This window comes from Schistocerca cancellata, chromosome 7 (assembly GCF_023864275.1).
Source record: "Schistocerca cancellata isolate TAMUIC-IGC-003103 chromosome 7, iqSchCanc2.1, whole genome shotgun sequence".
Classification (NCBI taxonomy): Eukaryota; Metazoa; Arthropoda; class Insecta; order Orthoptera; family Acrididae; genus Schistocerca; species Schistocerca cancellata.
Genome location: NC_064632.1, coordinates 183,074,381 through 183,097,888, shown reverse-complemented (window position 1 = coordinate 183,097,888; position 23,508 = coordinate 183,074,381). Strand labels below are relative to the sequence as shown.

Sequence of the window (23,508 nt, the reverse complement as noted above, 5' to 3'; positions counted from 1 at the left end):
CTTTCTGCTTTCCCTTCTTTGCTTAGAACTGGGTTTCCATCTGAGCTCTTGATATTTATACAAGTGTTTTTCTTTTCTCCAAAGGTCTCTTTAATTTTCATGTAGGCAGTATCTATCTTACCCCTAGTGAGACAAGCCTCTACATCCTTACATTTGTCCTCTTGCCATCCCTGCTTAGCCATTTTGCACTTCCTTTCGATCTCATTTTTGACACGTTTGTATTCCTTTTTGCCTGCTTTGTTTATTGCATTTTTATATTTTCTTCTTTCATCAATTAAATTTAATATTTCTTCTGTTGTCCAAGGATTTCTACCAGCCCTAGTCTTTTTACCTACTTGATTCTCTACTGTCTTCACTACTTCATCCCTCAAAGCTATCCATTCTTCTTCTACTGTATTTTCTTCCCCCATTCCTGTCAATTTTTCCATTATACTCTCCCTGAAACTCTGTACAACCTCTGATTTAGTCAGTTTATCCAGGTCCCATCTCGTTAAATTCCCACCTTTTTGCAGTTTCTTCAGTTTTAAGCTGCAGTTCATAACAAATAGATTTTGGTCAGAGTCCACATCTGCCCCTGGAAGTGTCTTACAATTTAAAACCTGGTTCCTGACTCTCTGTCTTACCATTATATAATCTGTCTGAAACCTGTCAATCTCTCCAGGCTTCTTTCATGTATACAACCTTATTTTGTGATTGTTGAACCAAGTGTTAGCTATGATTAAGTTATGCTCTGTGCAAAATTCTACCAGACGGCTTCCTCTTTAATTCTTCCCCCCAATCCATAATCACCTACTACATTTCCTTCTCTTCCTTTTCCTACTACCGAATTCCAGTCACCCATGACTATTAAATTTCCGTCTCCCTCCACTATTTCAATAATTTCTTTTATCTTCTCATACATTTCTTCAATTTCTTCATCATCTGCAGAGCTAGTTGGCATATAAACTTGTACTACTGTAGTAGGCATGTGCTTCAAGTCTATCTTGGCCACAATAATGCATTCACTATGCTGTTTGTAGTAGCTTACTCGCACTCCTATTTTTTTGTTCATTGTTAAACCTACTTCTGCATTCCCCTATTTGATTTTTTATTTATAACTCTGTATTCACCTGACCAAAAGTCTTGTTCCTCCTGCCACCGAACTTCACTAATTCCCACTATATCTAACTTTAACCTATCCATTTCCCTTTTTAAATTTGCTAACCTACCTGCCCGATTAAGGGATCTGACATTCCACGCTCCGATCCGTAGAATGCCAGTTTTATTTCTCCTGATAACGACGTCCTCTTGAGTAGTCCCCGCCCAGAGATCCGAATGGGGGACTATTTTACCTCCGGAATATTTTACCCAAGAGGATGCCATCATCATTTAATCATACAGTGAAGCTGCATGCCCTCGGGAAAAATTACGGGTGTAGTTTCCCCTTGCTTTCAGCCGTTCGCAGTACCAGCACAGCAAGGCCGTTTTGGTTAGTGTTACAAGGCCAGATCAGTCAGTCATCCAGACTGTTGCCCCTGCAACAACTGAAAAGGCTGCTGCCCCTCTTCAGGAACCACACATTTGTCTGGCCTCTCAACAGATACCCCTCCATTGTGGTTGCACCTACGGTACGGCCATCTGTATCGCTGAGGCACGCGAGCCTCCCCACCAATGGCAAGGTCCATAGTTTTTTATATAGAAGAAAATGTAAGAGCCATACAAATTATGTAGACCTTGCCTTCTTACTTAGGGAACAGACAGGAAGTGGTGAGAAGACATTTCACAAGCTCCCATTAAGATAAAATAAGAAATTGGAAATCCCTACCATTTCAAATGAAATTAGCTCCTGAGCTTCTCTTTCTGCAAATTTTCTGGATATCTTGATATCTAGATTTAAGGACTGAAAAGTTCTGTTGGCTTCATGACAAGTAGCAGTATTTCATGTAAAGCTGCATGCCACATAGTAATGTACTATAAAAAGGACTCGGTGTTTAAAGATGTAGAAATATATTTTATTTAAAACATAACGTTGCAATCAAGTAAATATTAAGATATTAGCAGCAAATGAACAGCAACTGTATAGTATAACTGAGTAGGCAGCACCATTTCGTAAAGTAACAGCTCTGTTGCTAGTTTACTTAATTACAATTAGCTAGCATAAGCACGAACAGTACTAAGCACTGCAGTGAGAGCTTTTTGTTAATAGAGTATAAATATTAAGTTTTATATTTGCTAGTCTTTAGCTAATTTATACCTTGACTCATTCCACATCCCTGAAAGCTCTCCTTCATGATGGAATCTATGGGACACAATGAATAAGTGAGTGAATGAGTAAAAACTTCTTGTCACCGAAAAAGGGGGTTATTCATAATTCAACTAATCATCAATAAATATATTGTTCACTGTTACCTGCTCAGCAAACTGCATGCATACATTAACTGTAAATTTATTGTTACATAAGACAATGGTGATTTTAAGTTATGAAAGAATTTCATTTCAGTTTTTAAGTTAACCCACTAGTGTACTGAGTTTTAAATAAGGAACTGGTATTCTTACAGATGTATTGCACCGCAATAAAGTGATGTTGGTAATTGGGATTTTATCAGCACAGAACAATTCTGAAAGAAGACAAGCAGTCAGAGACACGTGGATAAATCTTATAAAAGGCGATGCAAGAATTAAATATTATTTTGTGGTTGGGTCTGAAGTTTGTCCAGTACATCCTTCTGATAGGTCTGATGAGTGGTCTTGTGAAAACTGGCAAATCTCGCTTCCTAAAGGTAAGATTTTGTATTTGGAAAAAGGGTCATCATCATATTTTAAAGAAATATTGCAAGTAGTGTCAAATAAAATTTGATAGTCTGATGGCAGTTTCAAATAGTTGTTGTCATTCTAAAATAGATGAATATTTCAAGTTTCATTCAAGATGTGTTGCCATAGGACTGTTGAAGTATATTTAAAAGGGTTAGAATGAGATTCTAAATTCTTTCTGGGTGGGAAAATGTTGAAAAAGTTGTGGTATGCAGTAAATTATGAATTTTACAAAGAAACAATAGACAGGGAGCCAAAAGAGACTGTTAAAATAACAGTTCTTTGCATTTTTATTCAGAGTTAATAACAAAACCACCAACAAAATTATACTTGAATTTGGTAGGGATTTGTAAAAGCTGTTTCGTGTAACTAGTGGATATGATGGTGGATCTTACTTTGCTTAAAATGTAAAAGGAATTTGATTATGTTGATTGTATTGTGTAAAGAAGGTAGGAGTCAGGCAGCAGCAGCTGGCCGAGACACACTCAGCAACAGGGAAGTAACTGATTTTGTCACTTTTATGAGTTCCTAACCAGGAGTGAATTTTATAATATCATCTGTGTGCTTTAATAGTTTAGTTTCTTGAGTTTCTGCTTGTTAATTTAATATCTAGTAGCCACAGTTCTTGCATTTTCATTTACGTTGGAAAGTAAACCGATTTTGTGACATATTACAGGTTTCTAATCGGGAAAATTATTTAGTTTCACCTGAGTACTTCGGTAGTTAGGTTTTTGAATCTCTGTGTATTAATATAATTTTTTAGACACAGTTGCTGTGTTTTCGTCAGTGTCTACAGTAGAGTTGTGCAGCATGTGCCGATAGTCTATTTATCTGCATAGTTTAGTTTTCCACCGTCTTTAGTATGGACAGGTACTGCGATTGTTGTGTGCGGATGCGAGCCAAGTTGGTGACACTTTGCTCTCACCTCCAGGCTGTGCTGGCTTTGGTTACACAGCTTGGGGCTGCAGTGCATGGGCACCACTGTTGTGGGCCGGCCTTGGGGATCCACCGGACATCTCGCACATCCGAGTCCTCCAATCGGTCCTTAACCAGTGGCCAGTCCAATTACTGCTCACACTGAGGTTGACCCCTCACATGTTGTCAAGTGGGAGGTCACCCGGGGCATAGCAGGTGGTGAAAGACTTCCCAGGTGGCCGCACATAAGGCCTCCCTGGTTTGTCTAACAAATAGATTCAAGGTGCTGTCTGTGGCTGACACTGTCACTGAGTGAGATGCCGTCGCTGTCCTGTTTCAAAGGAAACCTCTCTGCCTTCAAGATCCAGACAATCACAGAGGGTGGGATTATTGATAGTTGGGAGCTCTAACATTAGATGCGTTATGGGGCCCTTAGGGACATGGCTGCCAAGAAGGGAAAGAAAACCAGTGTGCACTCCGTGTGCATACTGGGTGGAGTCATTCCAGATGTGGAATGGGTCCTCCCAGATACCATGAGGAGCACAGGGTGCAGCCAACTGCAGGTGGTTGCTGACATCAGTACCAATGATGTGTGTCACTTGGGATCAGAAGAGATTCTCTCTAGTTTTCAGCAGCTAACAGAAGTGATAAAGGCTGTCAGTCTTGCTTGCAAGATGAAAGCAGAGCTGACCTTTTGCAGCATAGTCGGCAGAACTGATTGCAGGCCTCTGTTACAGAGCGGAGTGGAGGGTCTGAATGAGAGGCTCAGATGGTCCTGGAACCATGTAAGCTGCAGATTCCTCGACTTGGGTTTCAGGTTCCGCTGAATAGGTCAGGTGTCCACTATACGCGGGAGGCGTTTACACAGGTAGCAGGGGCTGTGTGGTGTGGCTTTTTTTAGGTTAGAGGGTCTCGAGGAAAACAAGAAGTACTTCAGTCACAAAGGGTGCAGGGCGAACACAGGAAGAACGTAGATACAGGAACCATCGGTATGTTGTTGTTGTGGTCTTCAGTCCTGAGACTGGTTTGATGCAGCTCTCCATGCTACTCAATCCTGTGCAAACTTCTTCATCTCCCAGTACCTACTGCAACCTACATCCTTCTGAATCTGCTTAGTGTATTCATCTCTTGGTCTCCCCCTACGATTTTTACCCTCCACGCTGCCCTCCAATACTAAATTGGTGATCCCTTGATGCCTCAGAACATGTCCTAACAACCGATCCCTTCTTCTGGTCAAGTTGTGCCACAAACTTCTCTTCTCCCCAATCCTATTCAATACTTCCTCATTAGTTATGTGATCTACCCATCTAATCTTCAGCATTCTTCTGTAGCACCACATTTCGAAAGCTTCTATTCTCTTCTTGTCCAAACTATTTACCGTCCATGTTTCACTTCCATACATGGCTACACTCCATACAAATACTTTCAGAAATGACTTCCTGACACTTAAATCTATACTCGATGTTAACAAATTTCTCTTCTTCAGAAACGCTTTCCTTGCCATTGCTAGTCTACATTTTATATCCTCTCTACTTCGACCATCATCAGTTATTTTGCTCCCCAAATAGCAAAACTCCTTTACTACTTTAAGTGTCTCATTTCCTAATCTAATACCCTCAACATCACCCCCATCATCAACATCGGTATAACAGTTGTAAATTGTCGTAGGTGTGTTAGGAAAGTACCAGAGTTCCAAGCGCTAATAGAAAGCACCAACGCTCCAATTGTTGTAGGCACTGAAAGCTGGGCCAAGCAGGAGATAATCTCAGCCGAAATTTTTGCAAAGAAGCTTACGGTGTTCCGAAAGGATTGGCTAAACATGGTTGGTGGTGGCATGTTGGTTGCTGTTAGAAGTAGTTTATCTTGTCACGAAATTGAAGTAGATAGTTCCTGTGAGTTAGTATGGGCAGAGGTCGTTGTTGGCAGCCGGAATAAAATAATAATTGGATCCTTTTACCGACCTCCTAATTCAAATGATACATTTGCTGATGAAAGGTTCAAAGAAAACTTGAGTTTGATTTAAGACATGTACCCGAGTCATACAATAATAGTTGGTGGTGACTTTAATTTACCCTCAATATGTTGGTGAAAATACATGTTTAATTCTGGAGGTACGCATGAAACATCATCCGAAATTGTGCTAAACGCATTCTCTGAAAATTATTTTGAGCAGTTAGTTCATGAGCCCAAGCAAATAGTAAACGGTTGTGAAAACACACTTGACCTCGTAGCAACAAATAATCCTTAGTTAATAACGAGCATCAAAACAGATACAGGGATTAGTGAACACATGGTTGTTGTAGCAAGATTGAATATTGTAACCCCTAAATCCTCCAAAAATAAAAACTTTGGACATAGCTGCTAAGGTTCAGTGACCGTGTCAGAATTATATTAGAAACAAATAAGCCCTCGGTCACAAGTATTAAGTCAAAACTGACCAGGTTTCGACGCTACTATGAGCATCGTCTTCAGAATTAAGCTAACTGTTCTAAAACATATTAGGTATATAATGCATTAATAAAACTAAAGTTTGTACTGACAGGAAAGAGATGCAGTACTTACAAGTCACATTTTAAAAAATCTAAGCCGGAAAGGCGACATCATGAATAGTTGTCAATAAGATGTTGAGCCACTAAGGGCTGCTCGTACTTGATTGAGCAAGGGTTGCATTAATACGAGCTAGCATGGATCCCAAACACTCGAGCAGTACTCAATAATAGGCCACACCAGCATACTATATGTTGTCTTCTTTACAAGTGAACCACTCTTTCCTAAGAGTCTCCTAATTAACCGAAGTCGACCATTCACCTTCCCCACCACAGTTCTCACATGCTCATTTCATCTCATATTACACCCAGATACTTAAACGACTTGGCTGGTCAAACAGGTCATTAGTAATAATGTGTCCAGTGTCAGTGACAGAGCCGCTCGTGTTCCTGCTGGTAATAAGGCGAGTCGACCATTCATTTATTACATATTTTTAGATGTTTGAAACAGGAGCGATTTCAGAAATGGATAGGCACTGTGATTGCTGTGTACAGATGTGAGCTGAATTGGTGACCCTTCACTCACAGCTCCAGGCAGTGTTGGCTCCTGTCACACAGCTTGAGGCTGCTGCCGAGGGTCATCACTGTGGGGGTTGGACCCGGGGATGCGAGGGACATCAAGCACAACCCACATGTCGCCGATCAGTCCACTGCTGTGGCTGCCCCAGGTACTGCCTGCACCGAGGTTGACCCCTCACCCGTGGTCAAATAGGAGATCATTCCAAAGTCTGGCAGGCAGCGAAAGACTTTCCAAGGGGCCGATTGTAGGGCCTCCCCAGTTCATTTGATGAACAGGTTTTGGGTGTTATCTGTGGCTGACAAAGTCTCTGAGCCGGATGCAGTCGTCCACCCTCTTCCAGAGGAAGCTTCTCGGCCCGCAAGGTCTGGGCATTCACAGAGGGTGGGTTTGCTGGTACTTGGGAGCGCCAACGTCAGGCACGTAATGTCCCCCCTGCGGGTCCGGGGATTAGAATAGGCCCGAGGTATTTCTGCCTGTCGTAAGAGGCGACTAAAAGGAGTCCCTCCCCCTCACGGGGGTAGTTAGCGCCTGCGTCCGGAGACGGACGGTTCCACGACCTATAATTGTGGTCTTTCTGGTTTTTCACTTCTCGTTTCTTCCTTCCTTTTGTTGGTTCCTTTCTTTGCTCTTCTCCACCTCACTGTCTTCCTTACTCTTTCCCTTGACTTCTCCTTGCCTTCTCATTGCCTTTTTCTCCTTGCCTTCTCATTGCCTTTTTCTCCTTGCCTTCTCATTGCCTTTTTCTCCTTGCCTTCTCATTGCCTTTTTCTCCTTGCCTTCTCATTGCCTTCTTCTCCTTGCCTTCTCATTGCCTTCTTCTCCTTGCTTTCTCATTGCCTTCTTCTCCTTGCCTTCTCTGGTCTCCGCCTTGGCGTTTGAGACAGTCTGTCCTCTTTCTCCCTCTCTCTCTTCTTTTTCCTCTTCTTCCTTCCTCCCTGTGCGTGCCTGAAGGCCGACCCACGCGTTCGCACGCGTAGCCGGTGACGGGGGTAACGCGTAAGTCCCCGCCCTGGGTAGACATGTAAGGCACGTGCGTACCCCCTGGTAAAGGCCAGGCCCGGGGAGGGGTGATTGCCTGAGCTGATACCTTCTGACCATGCCGATTGGTCCCTCCGTCTGTTTCTCGGGAGGTGTGACCTGAGGTGTAAACATTCACCTAAGGCGGGAGTGCCCTCTGAGAGGGTCCCCACAAGGAAGGAGCGCGCCATCGGAGACGCTGGCAATCATGGGGGATTCCTCCGCAATGGATTCTACTCCATCGCTTTCGACTTCTGCCCAAAAACGGAAACGTGACCAGCCACCAGTGACAAAAGTACTACCGCCTGCCCCACAGTTCCTCGTCGTTTCTCGATCTGAGGACGGAAAGGATTTTTCCTCTGTCAACCCTTTCATTATCCAGAAGGGCGTAGATGCCATAGCCGGATCTGTCAAATCTTGTACCAGGTTGCGTAATGGTACCTTATTACTAGAAACTGAGAGTGCCTTTCAGGCACAAAAACTGCTTCGGGCCACACTCCTGTACACGTTCCCTGTCCGGGTGGAGGCCCACCGAACTTTGAATTCGTCTCGTGGTGTAGTCTATACTAGCTCCCTCGACGGATTGACTGACGAGGAGATTCAATCTTTCCTCGCTGAGCAGGGCGTGACGGCTGTCCATAGGGTCATGAAAAAGGTCAACAATGACCTTGTACCGACCCGGACACTTTTCTTGACCTTCGATAGTGTTAAGCTGCCATCGCGCATCAAGGCGGGCTACGAGGTTATTTCTGTTCACCCCTTTGTCCCGACACCTACGCGCTGCTACAAGTGTCAGCCTTTCAATCACACTCAACAGTCTTGTTCCAATGCGGCTAAATGTGTCACTTGTGGCAGGGATGCCCATGAGGGTGACTGTCCACCTCCCTCTCCTCGTTGTGTGAACTGTCAGGGTGACCATGCCACATCCTCCCGCGACTGTCCTGTCTATAAGGAAGAACGCTGTATCCAAGAAATTCGGGTCAAAGAGAAAGTGTCCACCTCGGCTGCTCGCAAGCTATTGGCTAGTAGGAAGCCCGCGCTGCTCCCAGTGGGGAAATACAGTACTGTCCTCGCCTCTCCTCGGACTACCAGGGAGGTGGCAACCCAGACATGCGATCTGACCTTCAGCACCACGGTCGTCCGTTCGGCCAGTGCTAAGATCGCGCGGTCGACGTCTCCTCTTCCTCCCATCACCCCACAGACACCAGCCCCTTCATCAGCTTCTGCTAAGACGAAGACCCCGAAGTCAGATGCACGGGCCTTCAAGAAGGAACCATCCCGTGCAGACTTCCTACGTTCCTCGACCTCCCAGCCTTCGACCGGTACTTCCACCAAACGTCCTTCCAAAAAGGCTCATAGGAAGCACAGTTCTCCTTCTCCGCCACGGCGCATTTCTTCTCCTGCGCCACCCAGCGGTTGCCGCCCCAGGCCGTCATCCGTTTCGCCTGGCCGCACCGCTGGTAGCCGTACATCTGGCCGTTCACCGGCGGAGGAAGCTCCCCCTCCCGGCCATCCTCCCGAGATGGCCGATGAACCTATGTACCCAATGGACGATGACTGTCCGCCTACTGATAGCGGCGGTGGTGCTCGCTCAAAGCCATGCCCTCAGCGGCCTTCGAGGTGACCCCTTTTTTCATCTTCCTTTTCTTATGATGGCACTTATTCACTGGAATATTCGCAGCCTTCGCTCCAACCGAGAGGACTTGAAGTTGCTGCTCCGCTTGCACCGTCCGCTCGTCGTAGCCCTCCAGGAAACGAAGCTACGCCCATGCGATCAAATTGCCTTGGCACACTACACCTCTGTGGTAGGTGTCCCAGCTCATGGAGGGGTTATGTTGCTGGTCCGGGATGATATTTACTATGATCCCATCACGTTGCACACCGGCCTGCAGGCAGTTGCCATCCGCATTACTCTCCACACTTTTACGTTTTCCTTTTGTACCGTTTACACTCCATCGTCATCTGCCGTTACCAGGGCAGACATGATGCAACTTATTGCTCAGCTACCTGCACCATTTTTGTTAACTGGAGACTTCAATGCCCACCATCCCCTTTGGGGCTCTCCAGCATCCTGCCCAAGGGGCTCCTTGTTAGCAGACCTTTTCAACCAGCTCAATCTTGTCTGCCTCAATACTGGCGCCCCTACTTTTCTTTCGGACACATCTCACACCTATTCCCATTTAGACCTCTCTATATGTACTCCCCAACTTGCACGCCGGTTTGAGTGGTATGCACTTGCTGATACATATTCGAGCGACCACTTCCCGTGTGTTATCCATCTCCTGCAGCATACTCCCTCTCCGTGCTCCTCTAGTTGGACCATCTCCAAGGCAGACTGGGGGCTCTTCTCTTCCAGGGCGACCTTTCAGGATCAAACCTTCACAAGCTGCGATCGTCAGGTCGCACACCTCACGGAAGTCATTCTCGCTGCTGCTGAATATTCCATCCCTCACCCTACTTCTTCTCCACGTCGCGTACCGGTCCCCTGGTGGACCGCAGCATGTAGAGATGCTTTACGTGCTCGTCGACGTGCTTTACGCACCTTTAAACGCCACCCTACAGTGGCGAATTGTATTAATTATAAACGATTACGTGCTCAGTGTCGTCGTATTATTAAAGAAAGCAAGAAAGCCAGCTGGGCTGCTTTCACAAGCACCTTCAACAGTTTTACTCCTTCTGTTGTCTGGGGTAGCCTGCGCCGGCTATCTGGCACTAAGGTCCACTCCCCAGTTTCTGGCTTGAAGGTCGCGAATGACGTCCTTGTGGCCCCTGAGGCTGTCTCCAATGCCTTCGGCCGCTTTTTCGCAGAGGTTTCGAGCTCCGCTCATTACCACCCTGCCTTCCTCCCCCGCAAACAGGCAGAGGAGGCTAGGCCACCTGACTTCCGCTCCTCGAATTGTGAAAGTTATAATGCCCCATTCACCATGCGGGAACTCGAAAACGCACTTGGCCGATCACGGTCCTCCGCTCCAGGGCCTGATTCTATTCATATTCAGATGCTGAAGAACCTTTCTCCTGCGGGTAAAGGTTTTCTTCTTCGTACATACAATCGCATCTGGATTGAGGGACATGTTCCCGCATGCTGGCGCGAGTCTATTGTTGTCCCGATTCCTAAGCCGGGGAAGGACAAGCACTTGCCTTCCAGTTATCGACCTATCTCGCTTACCAGCTGTGTCTGTAAAGTGATGGAGCGAATGGTTAACTCTCGATTGGTTTGGCTGCTCGAGTCTCGACGCCTACTTACCAATGTACAATGTGGATTTCGTAGGCGCCGCTCTGCTGTTGACCATCTGGTTACCTTGTCGACCTTCATTATGAATAACTTCTTGCGGAAGCGCCCGACCACGGCTGTGTTCTTTGATTTGGAGAAGGCTTACGACACCTGTTGGAGGGCGGGCATTCTCCGCACCATGCATACATGGGGCCTTCGCGGTCGCCTCCCTCTTTTTATTCGTTCCTTTTTAATGGATCGACAGTTCAGGGTACGTGTGGGTTCTGTCCTGTCCGACACCTTTCGCCAGGAGAATGGGGTGCCACAGGGCTCAGTTTTGAGCGTCGCTCTCTTCGCCATCGCGATCAATCCAATAATGGATTGCCTCCCAGCTGATGTATCAGGCTCCCTTTTTGTGGACGATTTTACCATCTATTGCAGCGCGCAGTGTACATGTGTCCTGGAGCGCTGTCTTCAGCGTTCTCTTGACCGTCTTTACTCCTGGAGTGTCGCCAATGGCTTCCGTTTTTCTGCCGAGAAGACGGTCTGTATTAACTTCTGGCTCTACAAAGAGTTTCTCCCACCGTCCTTACGACTCGGTCCCGTTGCTCTCCCAATCGTGGAGACAACCAAATTTTTAGGCCTTACATTTGACAGGAAACTTGGCCGCCCGTTGTACCCATTCTTTAAATGTCCTCCGTGTTCTCAGTGGTATGTCGTGGGGAGCGGATCGAACTGTCCTACTTCGTCTATATCGGTCGATCGTCCGCTCCAAGCTGGATTATGGGAGCTTCGTATACTCCTCTGCACGGCCATCCATCTTACGCCGCCTCAACTCCATACAACATCGGGGTTTACGACTTGCGATCGGAGCATTTTATACTAGTCCCGTAGAGAGTCTTCATGCTGACGCTGGCGAATTGCCACTCACCTACTGGCGCGATATACTGCTTTGTCGGTATGCCTGTCGGCTACTGTCAATGCCCGACCATCCGTCTTATCGTTCCTTTTTTGACGACTCTCTCGACCGTCAATACGGGTTGTATGTCTCTGCCCTGCTACCCCCTGGAGTTCGCTTTCGTCGCCTCCTTCAACACCTTAATTTTTCACTCCCTGCAACCTTTCGAGTGGGCGAGAGCCACACGTCACCTTGGCTCCAGGCTCAGGTCCGCGTTCACCTTGACCTCAGCTCGCTCCCAAAAGAGGTTACCCCCGGTTCGGTCTACCACTCCCGTTTTTTGGAACTTCGTTCGAAGTTCATCAACATGACTTTCATTTATACAGATGGCTCTAAGACCAATGACGGGGTCGGGTGTTCCTTTATTGTCGGGGCACAAAGTTTCAAATACCGGCTCCATGGCCATTGTTCGGTCTTCACAGCTGAGCTCTTTGCCCTCTACCAGGCTGTTCTTTACATCTGCCGCCACCGACATTCTGCTTATGTCATCTGCTCCGACTCTCTGAGCGCCATCCAGAGCCTCAGTGATCCGTACCCGGTTCACCCTTTTGTACACCGGATCCAACGCTCTCTTCAGCAGCTGGTGGACGTCGGTTCTCCGGTTAGCTTTATGTGGGTTCCTGGCCATGTCGGTATCCCTGGGAACGAAGCTGCAGATGCCGCGGCCAAGGCTGCGGTCCTCCAGCCTCGGACAGCTTCTTGTTGTGTCCCTTCGTCCGATTTTAGCAGGGTCATTTGTCGGCGCATTGTGTCGCTGTGGCATGCCGATTGGGCTGCACTTACAGACAACAAGCTTCGGGCCTTAAAACCTCTTCCCGTGGCTTGGACGTCCTCCTCACGCCCTTCTCGGCGGGAGGAGGTAGTTTTGGCCCGGTTAAGAATTGGACACTGCCGGTTCAGCCATCGCCATCTGCTGACGGCTGCGCCAGCGCCGTTCTGCCCATGTGGGCACTTGCTGACGGCTCGACACATTTTAATGTCCTGTCCATATTTTAACACACTGTGTCTAGATCTTAACCTGCCAAGTACTTTCGATGCCATTTTAGCGGATGACCCACGAGCAGTTGCTCGTGTTCTTCGTTTTATCAATTTGACAAACCTCTCTCAGGACATTTGATGATGCTGTTTTTTAATCCTCTGCCTGTCAGTCTGTCTTTTATCGTGTTTTCCCTTTTAGTTGTTGTTGTCCACTTGTGCCTCGCGGTGCATTCTTAGAGTAGTCAGGGCGCTAATGACCATTGAAGTTGAGCGCCCTAAAACCACAAAAAAAAAAAAAAAAACTGTAGGTGGTGGTCCATGTCAGTACCAATGACATGTGTCACTTTGGATCACAGGAGATTCTCTCTGGATTCGGGCGGCTGTCGGAAATGGTAAAGACAGCCAGTCTCGCTTGGGAGATTAAGGCAGAGCTCACCATCTGCAGCATCGTCAACAGAACTGACTGTGGTCCTTTGGTGCAGAGCCAAGTGGAGGGTCTGAATCAGAGGCTCAGGCAGTTCTGTGATCGTGTAGGCTGCAAATTCCTTGACTTGCACCATCAAGTGGTGGGTTTTGGGTTCTGCTTAATAGGTCAGGAGTCCAATACACACAGGAAGTGGCTACACGGGTAGTGGGGGCTGTGTGGAAGGGACTGGGCAGTTTTTTATGTTAGAGTGTCTCAGGAAACCACAGAAAGGCCGTCTGTCTAAAAGGGGGCAGGTAAAACACAGTAAGGTAGTTGTAGAAATGATCAGAATTGTAGTTGTAAATTGTCATAGCTGTGTTGGGAAAGAATCAGAGCTCCAGGCCTTAATACAAAGCACTGAAGCTCAAATAGTTACAGGTACGTAAAGCCGTAAATAAGTTCAGCTGAGATTTTTTCAAATGACCTAACAGTGTTCAGGAAGGATAGACTAAATACAGTTGGTGGTGGAGTATTTACTGCTGTCGGAAGTAGTTTACCTTGTAGTGAAATTGAATTAGATAGTTCCTGTAAAATAGTATGGGTGAAAGTTATACCTCAAATTGGACTAAACTATTAATTGGATTATTTTACTGACACCCCCCCCCCCCAACTCAGAAGATATAGTTGCTGTGAACAGTTCAAAGAAAACTTGAGTCTCAATATGCTGGAAAAATTATATGTTTAAAGCAGGCAGCAGGCATAAAACGTCATCCAAAATTGTACTGAATGCTTTCTCAGAAATTTTTTTTTAACATTTAGTTCATGAGCCCGCTCAAAACGTAAATGGTTGTGAAAACATACTTGTCCTCTTAGCAACAAATAATCCTGGACGAATAGGGAGTATCATGACAGATACAGGGATTAGAGACCACAAGGCAGCTGCTGCTTGGCTGAATATCATAACATCCACAACCATCAAAAAGAAACGCAAAGTACATCTATTTAAAAAAAGCTGATAAAAATGCTCTTAGCACCTTTTTAAGAGACAGTCTCCACTCCTTCTGATCTGATCACGTAAGTGTAGAAAAGATGTGGAATGATTTCAAAGAGATAGTATTGACGCCAATTGCGAGATATATACCACATAAATTAATAAGTGATGATACGGATCCACCATGGTACGCAAAACAGGTCAGTTTGCTGTTGCAGAAGTAATGAATAAAGCATGCCAAATTTAATAGAACGCAAAATCCCCAAGATTGGCAAAGTTTTGCAGAAGTTCGAAATGTAGCACGTGTTTCAATGCAAGATGCTTTTAATAGTTTCCAAAACAAAACTCTGTCTCAGAAACTGGAAGAAAACCCAAAGAGATTCTGGTCATATATAAAGCACACCACTGGCAAGTCGCAATCAATACCTTCACTACGCGATAACAACAATGAAGATACTGATGACAGTGCCACTAAAGCAGAGTTATTAAACACAGTTTCCTGAAACTCCTTCACCAAAGAAGACAAAGTAAATATTCCTGAATTCCAATCAAGAACAACTGCCAAAATGAGAAATACAGAAGTAGATATCCTCGATGTAGCAAAGCAGCTTAAATCACTTAATAAAGACAAGGCCTCCGGCCCAGATTGTATACCAGTCAGGTTCCTTTCAGAGTATGCTGAAGCAATAGCTCCATATTTAGAAAGTATATACAACCGCTCGCTCACAGAGAGTTCCCTACCTAAAGACTGGAAAATTGCTCAAGTCACACTAGTACCCAAAAAGGGAAATAGGAGTAATCTGCTGAATTGCAGGCCCATATCACTAACATTGATTTGCTATAGGGTTTTGGAACATATACTGTGTTTGAACATTACGCATTTCCTCGAAGAAAACAATTTATTGACACATAGTCAGCACGGATTCAGGAAACATTTTTCTTGTGAAACACAACTAGCTCTTTATATTCATGAGGTAATCAGTGCTATCGACAGGGGATGTCAAATTGATTCCATATTTTTAGATTTCCAGAAGGCTTTCGACACCGTTCCTCACAAGCATCTTCTAACCTATGGAATATCGCCTCAGTTGTGCGACTGGATTCATGATTTCCTGTCAGAAAGGTCACAGTTAGTAGTAATAGATGGAAAGCCATTGAGTAAAACAGAAGTAATATCCGGCATTCCCCAAGGAAGTGTTATTGGCCCTCTATTGTTCCTGATCTATATTAATGACATAATAGACAATCAGTGTAGCCCTCTTATAAAGTCATCAGTTGACCAAAATGGATTGCAAAATGATTTAGATAAGATATCTGTGTGGTGCGAAAAGTGACAATTGCTCCTCAATAAAGAAAAGTGTGAAGTTATTCACATGAGTACTAAAAGAAATCTGCTGAATTTCAATTACGTGCTAAGTGACACAAATCTGAAGGCTGTAAATTTAACTAAATACTTAGGGATTACAATTACAAATAACCTAAACTGGAATGATCACATAAATAATATGTGTAGAGCAAATCAAAGACTGCGATTCATTGGCAGAACACTTAGAAGATGCAACAGATCTACTAAAGAGAGTGCTTACACTACACTTATCCATCCTATTCTGGAGTATTGCTGTGTATTGTGGGATCTGCATCAGGTGGGACTGACTGATGAAATCAAAAAAGTTCAAAGAATGGTGGCTCATTTTGCATTTTTGCGAAATAGGGGAGATAGTGCCACAGACATGATATATGAATTGCAGTGGCAATCATTAAAACAAAGGCATTTTTCATTGCGACGGGATCTTATCATGAAATTTCAATCACCAGTTTTCTCCTCCTATTGCGAAAACATTCTGTTGGCACCCACCTACATATTGGGAGAAATGATCATCACGATAAAATAAAATGTATCAGGGCTCGCACAGAAAAATTACGTGCTCATTTTTCCTGTGCACCATTCGAGAGTGGAACGGTAGAGAGAAAGCTTGAAGGTGGTTCATTGAACCCTCCGCCAGTCACTTAATTGTGAATAGCAGAGTACTCACATAGATGTAGATGTATCTGAACATTACAGGTTTGATCTTCCTTCTCATCCACATTAACTTACATTTTTCCACATTTAGGGCTAGCTGCCATTCATCACACCAATTAGAAATTTTATCCGAGTTATCTTGTATCTTCCCACAGTCACTCAACTTCAACACAGTATTATACACGATGACATTATTAGCAAACAACCACAGATTGCTGCCCACCCTGTCCACCAAACCATCTGTGTATATAGTGAACAACAGCAGTCCTATCAAACTTACCTGATGAACATTTGCTGTTGAGGACAATATACGGGTCTATTATTTAAGAAGTCTTCGAGCCATTCAGATATCTGTGAACTTATTCCATATGCTCATACCTCCATTAACAGCCTGCAATGGGTACCGTGTCAAATGCTTCCTGGACATCTAGAAATGTGGAATCTGCCTGTTGCCCTTCATCCATACTTTGCAGTATATCATGTGGGAAAAGGTCAAGCTGAGTTTCACACGAGCGAATGTAGCCAACTTACAGTTAATGTTTATGATAGTATTTATAGCCTGTTTATTCCTTTACAGAACATTTAATGTAAAAACTACTGTAAAGAAAAGATTTCAAGATTTGCACGAACATGAATCTCACATCATGAATGTGATTTTGAGAATAAATAAATAAAATTCAGAGTGGCATGTCTGATATGCATGAAGCTGTCTAATAGCACATTTTATTTATGAGGTTTTTTTCAAATGAAACATGATCAGTATCTACCTTTGCCTTACATGTAAGGTGGCACCACGTAACTGCGAGTATGGTGGCGCCACCTATTGATAGAGTTATTGACGTGTGCACACCATTTGATGTTGCATCGCACCAGTATGGTTTCACGTCGAAGAGTAGGTGGTCACACAAGTTATCATCCACTACCAAACATGCAGGCGAGTAACCAGGAACAATGATGAGTTATTCAATTTTTGGCAGTGGAATAGTTGGAGGCCATAAAATGTATTGACAGATGAAGGCTGTGTACGGTGAGTACAGTCTGAGTCGTTCAAGTGTTGTGGAATGGTGCAAATGATTCCTTGATGGGCGCGCAGGCACTCAGTTATGGAGGCAGAAGAGAAGGCAAAGGTGGCAATGGCAGTGACAGGGGCTGGGAGGTGGAGGCAACATGGTGCAAACTACCCCACCCGATGGTGGTGGCACCCAGAACAATGACACAGAGGCAGCAGTCTTGGTAGTGATGGACGACCACTGGTGTCCACTTAGGGTGCTGGTCAGACACGTGGGCCCAGATGATGAAGCCCAGATGGGATCACTGCAAGGCAGGCACCGGCAGCAGGATGGGCATCGGCTGGGGCAGGTGAACCAGTGTATGGGGCTGGCGACTGCGAAGCAAGCTTCAGTCACCAGCTGAAGCGAACCTATAGAAGCTCAAGACCCTATCAAGGGTATCCTCAGAGGAAGACTGTGTAACGTATTTTTTCATCTGAGTTTTGAAAATGCCGAATGCCAGTCTTTGTACAAAAATATTCAAAATCCTGAGATACAAATTGCAGGCCATTGTGCATCACCAGTGTGTACGGTAAGCGTTACAAGGAAAAAATCTTTAAGAGGACTGTGACTATAGCAGCTGTGAACGTGGACAGGTAACAGACTACATAGGGAAATTTTGAGAATGCGTCAACTACAACAATCCAAAGGGCGTTAAGGCAGGGACGTGCAAAATCAGCATGAATACGCTTCCATGGCACAGACAAAGAGAGGTCCTTGGTGCCACTTGATGGGTGGCACACTGTGGGCAGGCTGACACAATGTGCATGATCTCATTGTCAATGCCTGGCCAAAACTCATGGTGGTGGGCCAGCAATTTTGCATGAGAAAGACCCCAATGGTCCAGGTGGAGAATTCACGTAACATCCCACCGCAGCACAGACAGGATAACAACCCTGTGTGCGGACTCTTCAGTAGCTGTCAGTAACACACTATCAAGAACTGAGGGTGAGTGGCAGAGAGCAAAATAATTATGCAAAGGATCCAATGCTCAGCCCAGTGGTTTATGAGGCCAGCCGTGGTGGACAAATTGAACAACTTGACGTAAGACAAGGTCACCTGCAGCAGCCGTCAAAATCTGAGTGCTGATAGTGAGAAAGCTTTCCACAGTGTTTTGGGCTTCGATGGCTAAATGCAAGCACACTGGTTGATCCTGATCAAATGCTGGATTGGGGCCAATCGGCAATTGAGAAAGAGCATCCACATTAGGGTGTTGTGCAGTGGAGCAGAAGTAAATCTCGTAGTTACAGCACAATGAAAGCAGAGCCCAGCATTTCATTCAAGTGATGAGCCGCTTTTTCTGGAAAAGATGTAGAAGGATGGCAAAGAGAAACCAGAGGTTTATGATTAGAAATAAAATGAAATTTAGAACTGTAGGGAAAAACAAAATTTTTTGAGTGCAAACACAATAGCAACAGCTTCTTTTTTTATCTGGGAGTAGCATTGTTGCATCTGATACGAGGTTTCGGAAACATATGCAATAGGACATTCAGAACTGTTCACTTATTTGTGTGTGAGAATAGCTGCAAGGCCACGCTCAGAGGTGTCTGTGGCCAAAACAAGATGTTGGCCTGGTTGGAAGGTGACCAAGCAAGGTGCCGAGTGCAATTTTGACTTCAACAGAGTAAAAACATGCTTGCAGGTGGGCAACAGTGGAAAGGAGCATCTTTACGTAAGAGAGCATGAAGTGGTTGAGCCACTGTGGCTGCATCAGGAAGAAATTTATGGTAGTATGCAACCTTTCCGAGAAAGGCCAGCAACTCCTTGACTTGGGTGGGATGTGGCAAAGACATAATGGCATTGACATGCTCACATAAAGGCTTGATGCCAGCACATGAGACTTAAAAACTAAGACAGACGATAGACAGCTGGGGGGGGGGGGGGGGGGGGGGGGGGGAACCACTGCATTTTGTCCAAGTTAGATTTCAAACTGGCTGCCTACAGCACCATGAACAAGGTACGAAGGTTACATAAGTGAAGTCTACAATATCATCTGGGTAGTATATTCGAGATTGTTAATAACTATAATGAACCTCAAAAAGTTTTAGGAAATGAGTAATTTTACCACAGGTTTTTCCATTGGCTTAGTAGAAATCTTGGTTTGTGTACTTGCTTCTCTTCTTATAGGAAATTAGTAATATTTTAGCTCAACAGATATAAAAGATAGTCAGCAGGCTTAGTTTAAAGTTATTTGTTCACTGTTATGTATTACATTGTGTGAGCCAAAATGCAGCCCCACTGTGAATGCTGTTCTTGAACATGGGATGAATGCATTGATGTTCGTAAGCACCTGGAAGTCACCCTGACTACTGTTAAATCGTTGACAGATGCAGCAAATTATTGTGTTGGAAGGGCTCCTGAGAGTCATGTACCTGTGGTTCTAGTACCAAAGGTACCGCAAGTACTATCCTCTCCTTTGGATCCTCTCTCTTCTGCAGGAAGTATGGGATCTGCCATTTCTCACCCACTTGACTGTGAGTGGTATTTTAATGGTTGATCTGGGCATCCTGTAAAGTTTGGATGGAGAACAGGGAGGACTCAGGATGTTATACTAATCCCCCTAACCAACAAGTTCAAAGTGCTGTATTTCACTGAAACTGAGACTGAGTTAGAGGGACTCACTGCATCTGTTTTGGGGAAACCTGTTTTGCCCGGTGTCAAGGAGGGGCAAATGCAAAAGGGTAGGGCTCTATTAATGGTTGGCAGCTCAAATGTGTGACGAATGATGGTACCCCTTAGGGAAATGGCAGCGAGAGACAGGAAAGGGCGCCAGGTGCACTCAGTGTGTATGCATGGGGGCATCATTCAACAGGTCGAAGAGGCTATTGCAGCAGCCATTGTGGGAACAGGATGCAAGCAGATTGTGGCACACATTGAAAATTGATGTCTGTCACCTTGGCACGACACGAGGTCATACTTGGATCATTCCAGTGACTGGTAGAGAAAATTGAGAAGACCAGTCTTGCGCTCAGAGTTTCAGTGAAGCTCACAGTTTGCAGCATGCCCTTAGAACGATCACAGCCCATTGTCAAGTGGAAAGACTGAACCAGAGACTTCAGAAGTTTTGTGTCAAGCTAAGCTGCAACTTCCTGGACTCACACTATAGGCTTGAGACCTGTAGAGTGCCTCTAATGGGTCAAAAAAGGAGTGTACTACCCATCAGAGGCTGCTACCCAGGTAGCTGACTGGGTGTGGGGGGCGCACAAGGGTTTTTTTAGATTACATGACTCTCCATCTAACCTAGATAACAACAGCTGTAGGAATCCAGAAGTATCACTGTAAGACTGAAAGAAATGTCTCCCACAGATGACAGTGTTAACTATTGAAGCATTGGCAACAAAGTGCCAGAATTCAAAGTGCTCCTGAGAAGCAGTGAAGCTCACATAATATAGGTACAGAAAGCTGGTTGAAACATGAAATTGATAGCATTGAGATTTTCAAGGGAAAATTAAGTGTATATCAAAAGGATAGGCTAATGGGAAATGGAGGTGGTGTATTCATCACAGTAGATAAGAAACTAAATCGACCGATATGGAAACTGAAGCTTCATGTGATATTGTTTGGACAGGACTCAGTGTCAGGAGTGGTCATAAAACTGTAATTGAATCCTTCTATCACCAACCACTCTCATCTCTTGATGTAACCAGAAACTCAGTTTGCTTGTATGTAAGCTCCCCAATCATACTGTAATTATTGGTGGAGACTTTAAACTTCCAGTAATCAATTGGGAAAATTACAGCTTTGTTAGTGGCGGGCGTGATAAACTATCAGTGAAATCAGTATTAGTGTCAGTGGTGTTGACAAACAGCTAAAATCATTAAAACCGAACAAAGCTCCAGGGCCCGATGGAATACCTATCAGATTCTATGTTGAATTTGCGGCTGAGTTAGCCCTTTTTCTAACAATAATCTATTGTGGATACGTCAGACAAAAAATCATGTCCAGTAGTTGGAAGAAAGAACAGGTAATACCCATCTACAAGAAGGGAGTCAGAGATGATCCATAAAACTACTGTCCAATATCTTTGACATTGGTTTGTTGTATAATCTTAGAACATATTCTGAGCTCAAACGTGATGAGGAATGTTGGACTGAATGACCTCCTCCATGCTAACCAGCATGGGTTCTGAAAACATCGGTCGTGTGAAACCCAACTTGCATTTTTCTCACTTGACATACTGAAAGCTTTGGGTCAAGATAGTCAGATGGATGCATTATTTCTTGATTTCTGTAAAGCATGTGAAGCAGTACCACACTTACACTTACAGTATTGTCAAAAGTTCAATCATATGAAGTATCAAGTGAAACTTGTGACTAGGTTGAGGACTTTTTGGTAGGGGGGGACACAGCATGTTATCTCGGGTGGAGAGTCATTGTCAGATGTGTAAGTAACTTCAGATGTGTGTTTGTGTGTGTGTGTGTGTGTGTGTGTGTGTGTGTGTGTGTGTGTGTGTGTGTTGGGACCCTGGCTGTTCATGTTGTACATTAATGACCTTGCGGATGATATTTATAGCAAACAGAAACATTTTGTAGACAATGTAATTATCTGTAATAAAGTATAGTCAGAAAGGTATTGCATAAATATTCAGTCAGATCTTGATAAGATTTCAAAGTGGTGCAAAGCTTGGCAAATTGCTTTAAATGTTCAAAAATGTAAAAGTGTGCACACAACAAAAAACTTTACTACACAATGACTATAATACCAAAGGAATCACCCAACTCATAAAAATACCTGGGTGTAACACTTTGTAGGGATATGAAATGGGATGATCATATAGGCTCAGTTGTGGGTAAAGCAGGTGGTAGATTTTGTTTTGTTGTTGGTAGAGTCCAGGGGAAGAGCAATCAGTCTACAAAAGATATTATTCTCAAATCACTCATGCAATGCATTTTAGAATATTGCTTAAGTTTGTGGGACCTATATCAAACACGTCTAACACAGAATATTGAGAATATATAGAGAAGGGCAGCACGAATGCTCACAGATATGTTTGACTCCTGGAAGAGTTTAGCAGTGATTCTGAAGAAACTGAATTGACAGACTCTTGAAGAGAGACATAAATTGTCCTGAGAAAGTCTACTAACACAGTTTCAAGAACCAACTTTAAATTATGGATCTAGAAGTATGCTAAAATCCCCTAAATATCACTCACATGCGGATCACAATGATAATATTAGAATAATTACAGCATGCACAGAGACATTTAAACTATCAGTATTCCCACACTCCATATGTGAATGGAACGGGAATTAACCCTAATAACTGGTACTATGGGATGTACCCTCTGCCATGCACGTTGCAGTGGTTTGCAGAGTATCAATGTAGAGGTAGATGCACCCCTGTACAGAGCCCATGAGTTGCTCCAAAAATCATTGGGAAATAGCAGGGGCACTAGCTACACCGAACGGCAGACACAATAACCTGAAGGAGATATTTACTATGAGGACCTGTTTGGAATCATCATCTAGAGGCAATTGTAAGTAGGCTTCAGACAAGTCTATTTTGGAAAAATATTGGCCTCCCAGAAAGCTGAGCTAAGGGTTCATATTGATGGGGTAAGGGATACATATCAATAATAGACTGTGAGTTGAGTGGACAGACTTTTTAAAATCACCACATAGCTGAAGGTTGCTGTTAGGTTTTGCGACATTTGCCAACGGAGTAGACCATTCACTAGAGGAGACAGATGCGACCGCATCCAAGGACATAAGTTGGCTGAGTCTGCAGTGACTTGCTCCTGTAAAGCAATTGGTGTTGGACGACACAAAGAAAATAGGAGGGTTTCATTGTGATGTGAGCCTTGAAACTGGCAGTACACCCTAAACTTCTGATAACTGTAAGGAAAATTACAAGCAAAATGCATTCAACTGTTGGAAAGGAACTTCATCCGATACCAGATGCTCGTTGACAGAAATAGAAAATCCAAAAATTTTGCAGATGTCTAACCCAAATAAGTTTTCAGTGTTAGCATCATCTACCACTAGAAAGATCAAAGACTGAACAAATGCTTTATAGACTATGGGAATTGAAAACTATCTGAATATGGGTATTTGTTGTAACTCACCAACCTATGAGAGACATGGGATGACACTGATGATTCGAGATCC

The 23,508-nt window shown here is 44.4% G+C and overlaps 1 protein-coding gene across 4 annotated transcripts in view; it reads left to right on the top strand.

Moving 5' to 3' along the window:
• Window positions 1-23,508, top strand: part of LOC126092597 (UDP-GalNAc:beta-1,3-N-acetylgalactosaminyltransferase 2-like) — a 145,471-nt gene that overhangs the window by 41,939 nt on the left and 80,024 nt on the right. The window contains exon 2 of one of the 4 annotated variants that reach the window (XM_049908290.1): window positions 2,538-2,759. The exons of 2 other annotated variants lie outside the window; for them this stretch is intronic. In XM_049908290.1, coding sequence (XP_049764247.1) covers window positions 2,538-2,759 — 222 coding nt within the window. Of the gene's footprint in view, window positions 1-2,537; window positions 2,760-23,508 lie in introns of those variants that run through there. One more of the 4 variants, XM_049908292.1, reaches the window with a different exon arrangement.